Source organism: Macadamia integrifolia, chromosome 6 (genome assembly GCF_013358625.1).
Source record: "Macadamia integrifolia cultivar HAES 741 chromosome 6, SCU_Mint_v3, whole genome shotgun sequence".
NCBI lineage: Eukaryota > Viridiplantae > Streptophyta > Magnoliopsida > Proteales > Proteaceae > Macadamia > Macadamia integrifolia.
Genome location: NC_056562.1, coordinates 6237615 through 6242768, shown reverse-complemented (window position 1 = coordinate 6242768; position 5154 = coordinate 6237615). Strand labels below are relative to the sequence as shown.

Here is a 5154-nt window from a genome sequence, read left to right as displayed (position 1 = left end):
GCCATATGGCTAGCATTCCTCTTTCAAATGTATCCTCTGTTGTAGCATCCACCAATTCATAGATATCTAATGAGAATGAGAGCAGTAAAGCAACTAGTATTAATTTAAGAATGTATTGTACATGTAATATACGGCTGAGCATACAAACAGATCAAAGCATGTTTTTAAGCAAGTGGGGGTATCATTTAGTTCTTCTAAAAAGAGACTTGGGCAGGAATAAGATTAAAGATCACAGATTATATCTGCCTAAACAAGGCTTTTCCTTTTTTTCTTTTTTTTTTCGGGTGAAGCCTATAACTATGATTTTTATTTTTTATTTTTCATGATGAAGACCATTACCATCATGATGTTATTACACCTGAAAGAATCTACTAGTTTCTGAATCAATTAAAATTACTGAAATCAAAATTAAAGACATAAATTATTGTCTCATTCTCAAGATTTACACAAGCACTTGGAACATTATTCAGAATAAAATCACTAAATTGGGGAAAATATGAGAAAGCGGGTAATGGTAGAAGCTAAAGGGAAAGGCTTGCCAAATCAAAACTTCTTGCTACAGCCTTGCACCAGGACTCAGACTTCTTCTTCCTCTGTTCCTCCTGAAGTTTGGGATGGAAAGTGACTGCTTTTTCTTTCCGCTTTTCTGTGGAGAAAATTTCATCTTCTGTCCAAACACCCACAGCCAAGCCAGCTGCATAGGCTGCCCCTAGAGCCGTTGTCTCTATATCACTCGGTCTTAGCACTGGACTCCCCAACAAATCCGCCTGCCAATTAGTAAGACATCAAAAAATGACAATTAGCATTAAACATTTACAGCTAATGTCACAAAAGTTGTGTTTAACTGCCCACAGAACAATTTTCAGATGGTTGCTTTGAGACCTTAACTATGGAAGAAACCATTATATGTTGTTGCTCTTAACCACATGAGTATGCTTCGATAGATAAATAAAATTAAAAGACATTTGATCCTTCACTTTGCATAACTGATATTCTAATTTTTTTTCCTACAGACACAGATGCTTCAAACAAACCATTCAATAGCCAAAGACTGATATCAATAGATACATTCAATCACATCTATACTAGGACCAACCAGTCCTAGTCTCCAACTTCAGTTATTGTGGTTGTAATGAGTTGGGGGTATTGGAATCCATCATTCATGACACAGTACCATTTAGCTTTGTCCCAATACCATTGTGAAAGAAAATGATACACAACCACAACTGACACACCGCCTTTTTTGGTGAAACTAAAACAAAGCACCAAGGTCACAATCAAAAGAAATAGTAGATGAATCACTACAAAGGAATTCATACATAGGTGAATCAGGAAAAAGCAACAATAATGGTATGTGAATCAAAAAACTTCAAAAGTAACCATACCTGAATTTGCATCATGAGGTTGTTGGCAGATGCACCACCATCAACCCTGAGCAAAAATTCCACATCCTTCCCAGCCTTCTCCTTTGAATCTTTGTGCATTGAGTCCAATACATCATTCACCTGAAAACATATACTCTCAAGAACAGCCCAAGCAATGTGTGACTTGTGTGTGAACCTTGTGATCCCAACTAGTACACCTCTTGCATCATCTTTCCACCATGGAGCAAACAAGCCATTGAATGCCGGCACAAAATAGACCCCACCCGAATTATCAACTTTCTTTGCCAAATCTTCAACCTCCGGGGCAGACTTAATAATGCCAAGGCTGTCTCTAAGCCACTGAACTGCTGCTCCGGCAATTGCAATGGAGCCCTCTAATGCATAATTCATCGGTGCATTTGGACCAAGTTTGTATGCAACAGTACTCAGGAGACCATGATTTGATTTAATAATCTCCTCACCAGTGTTAAGGAGTATGAAAGCACCAGTGCCATAGGTGCTCTTTGCCTCCCCTTTCCGGCATGCCTGACCCATCATTGCTGCATGTTGATCACCAAGACAGCCTGAAATTGGAACACCAGCGGTTGGCCATCCGTTTGCAACATTTCCAATAATTTCAGAATTGCTGACAATCTTGGGAAGGACTTCAATTGGTATCCCCAATTCCTCTAATGTGGGTTTATCCCAATCAAGAGTCTTGAGATTCATAAGCATCGTTCGAGCTGCATTTGAGACATCAGTGACATGCAAACCGACCACAGAATTCTTGGATGGATCTATACCACCAGAACCTCCAGTGAGGTTCCAGATCAACCAACAGTCAATAGTTCCAAACAGAGCATCCCCTGAGTCCACAGCTTTCTTAACAGCTTCAACATTTTCTAACATCCACAGAAATTTGGTTGCACTGAAATAAGTACTAATAGGCAAACCACATGTCTCCACGAAATGGGTTCTTCCCCCTGGAAATTGTTCCTCTAATCTCCTGTGAGATATCAAACATGAAATTCAAAGGATTAGATTCTTTTCTAATTTGCCAAAATACTAAACCCAGATTTCAATCACAATATCAAAGACATGGTTTTTGCTTAAAATCCCAAAGTAGCAATACCCAGATCCAATTAAACAAAAACCAAACCTGCAGATAGCACTGGTTCGAACATCCATCCATACAATAGCGTTATAAAGCGGAAGACCAGTAGATTTACTCCAAACAACCGTCGTCTCTCTCTGATTTGTAACGCCAATCGCCGTTAATCCACTATCCACGTTGTGTCCATCCGCCGTTGCCTTATCAATAGCCTTCGCCATACAAAGCCGCACACTCTCCAGAATCTCCATCGGATTGTGTTCTACCCATCTGTTCCAAAAACCAGAAAATAACTTCAAAATTCAAAAAATCTAAAACCCAAAAGAAAAAGAAGGGGAAAAAATAGTAACAAAATAAGCTCGCATTCTTACCCAGCTTGAGGAAATATCTGAGAGAACTCAGTCTGGTGAGAACTAATAGCCTTACATGAATGATCATAGATTATGAATCTGGTACTGGTCGTTCCTTGATCAATAGACCCAATAAAAGCTTCTTTCTTAGACATCTTCTCAATCCTTTCTTGAAAACAGAGGAAAAAACAGAGGATGAACAGTGAAGAATGAAGAAGAAAGAGTCATAAGGCAGGTAGAGATCGTTTCAGTTATTTATATAAATCCAATCCCAAATCCCAATACCTGGGGAAGCGATTACGTTGGAAAAATGTGGTTAAAGTTTATCCAAATAAACGGAGATAACGTATACTATACATAGTAGCTTTGAATTTCCTCTATTTGAAGACAGAGTTGGGACGACAACTTCATCAGTCGGGTGACGTCAGTTCCCGAAGATCTTGGTTTACTAAAACCAGGCCAATACATATCCAACGGTGATACAAGTGACACGTGTGCTGTTCTCTTCTTTTTCTTTTTGCAACCAAGAAGAAAATAAAAGGGTGTTATCAGCGTTTGTGTCGTGAGAAGTAGGTTGTTGGATGGATATTTAAAATGGACCCACCTAAGAACTGTCCTTTTGTTTTTTTCAATATATATCTATATATATATATATATATATCTTATAGAGCTGCCCAAGGGATTTTACTCGCACATAAGAGGGGAGGGGGATGATAGGAAAGAGCGGGGGTGCGTGTGACAGGAGTTGATCTCTAGACCGTAAACCTGGTCCCTGCTCTACTAGTGAAAGCTGCAACCAGTGCGCTATGCACTGGATTCACTTTGGTGGAAGTCGTGGGATCATGTTAGATGCCCCTTTTTTTTTTACCCTCTTCACACATATACATGCATGCATTGCATGCATTGTTGGGTTGGATGCAAAACACAATCATGTCACCATTGATGAAGAGATTCACTCTTCTCTGCGTGCAGGTGAAGAAAAACTTAATTAAAAGACAAAAAATGTAAACTAAAGATTGGAAGGGTTCTAACTTTTAAGTATTGGTATTGAATTCGCTTGATCGTATCGAAATCGGCCAATATTAATATTTTGACTAATTTTAGATTAGGTATTGCAAATCAAAAGTAAAATAATATAAAAAAAATATTTTTGAAAAAATTAATTAAAAGAATTATCTTAAAGGAAAAAAGGTAAGCAAAATTTTTTGGAAGATTATGAATCTTCTTATCTGAATTTGAATGAAAATTGGGATCGGAATCGTGATTCCAATCAATTCTTAGAATCTTGATTTGAATGCTTGATTCCTTGTTATTGTTATGTTTTTTAATCAAAATCAAGGAAACATACCTTAGTAGAAAGATTTTTTGGATATAATCTAGAAGGGGTAAATCATAGATTTTGAAAAATCTTTTGCTCGTTCTTCTCAATTTTAATTTTGTAAAGTTGAAATTTACCAAGGAGAGCTGTTTAACGACCTCATCTGTAATTTCAACTACCAAGAATATCATTAACAAAAAAAAAAAAAAAAAAAAATCTATAAGAATATCAAACCCAATCCAACCAAGTCGCCTCGGATTTTATCCACGAAGACAAAAAGTCTCTCTGATCCAATTGCATTTGAGAAGGCACAATCTGGCTTCCCTTGAGCAAATTTGGGAGTTTAGCTGAGAGTGGAATGAGTCAAAATGATAAGAACAAGAGAGGGGTTTTCTTTTTGGCTTGGCTTGTTATTGACTTCTTGACTTTTTTGTTATTAGCTGAGGCTCATTTATGACTTTTTTTTTTTTTAATACAAATTATCCTGAGATTGAATGAGGATCATTCAATTTTGACCAAAAAAATTGAAAAACACTATACACCCCATGTGAGTGGTCTGAAGGAGGTAATAGGAGTCTCAGCACCACATGCTTCCTGAGAAAAAGATCCCTCGCCAACTCAATTACCCCCTTAGAGTTTTCCATTCCCTTATCTCATATTGAATGATTTTTCTTGTTTATCTTAATCGTCTTCATTTCTTGTCCCTTGCCAACTTGGCTACCCATCCGTTATCTCTTATTAAATGATTTTTCTTGTTTACCAGTTTCTTCTTCTTTTCTTGTTATGGTTCCATAATTTGTTCTCACATACCCAATTAGCTACAAATCTTATACAGATTATAGATGGGAGGTAATGTCCAAAGCGAAGCTAGGATGGAAGAGTGTAGGAGCCACAACCCATCCCCACTGATTAAACCAGAAGCAACTGTAGGAACAATCATATTAGCCTTCCGACGGTCAACTTTGTGCCAAACAAACACGATCAAAGCCGTAGGTGGCCATTGAGAGAGAG

The 5154-nt window shown here is 37.7% G+C and overlaps 1 protein-coding gene across 1 annotated transcript; it reads right to left on the bottom strand.

Moving 5' to 3' along the window:
- Positions 1-408: 408 nt before the first annotated feature.
- LOC122081341 (glycerol kinase-like) lies at positions 409-3177 on the bottom strand. The gene is made up of 4 exons (XM_042648416.1): positions 2847-3177; positions 2524-2745; positions 1386-2370; positions 409-767 (listed from the first exon to the last, which is right to left on the bottom strand). The coding sequence occupies exons 1-4, from the start codon at positions 2978-2980 to the stop codon at positions 522-524; spliced, it is 1587 nt and encodes a 528-aa protein (XP_042504350.1). The 5' UTR covers positions 2981-3177; the 3' UTR covers positions 409-521.
- Positions 3178-5154: the final 1977 nt, after the last annotated feature.

What these genes read in the sequence shown, in the direction of transcription:
- LOC122081341 (XM_042648416.1), bottom strand. Translation starts at nt 2,980, where the DNA reads ATGTCTAAGAAAGAAGCTTTTATTGGGTCTATTGATCAAGGAACGACC. An exon ending in CGAACCAGTGCTATCTGCAG is followed by an intron (nt 2,371 to 2,523) that starts GTTTGGTTTTTG and finishes GATATCTCACAG; the next exon opens with GAGATTAGAGGAACAATTTC. An exon ending in ACCTCATGATGCAAATTCAG is followed by an intron (nt 768 to 1,385) that starts GTATGGTTACTT and finishes ACTAATTGGCAG; the next exon opens with GCGGATTTGTTGGGGAGTCC.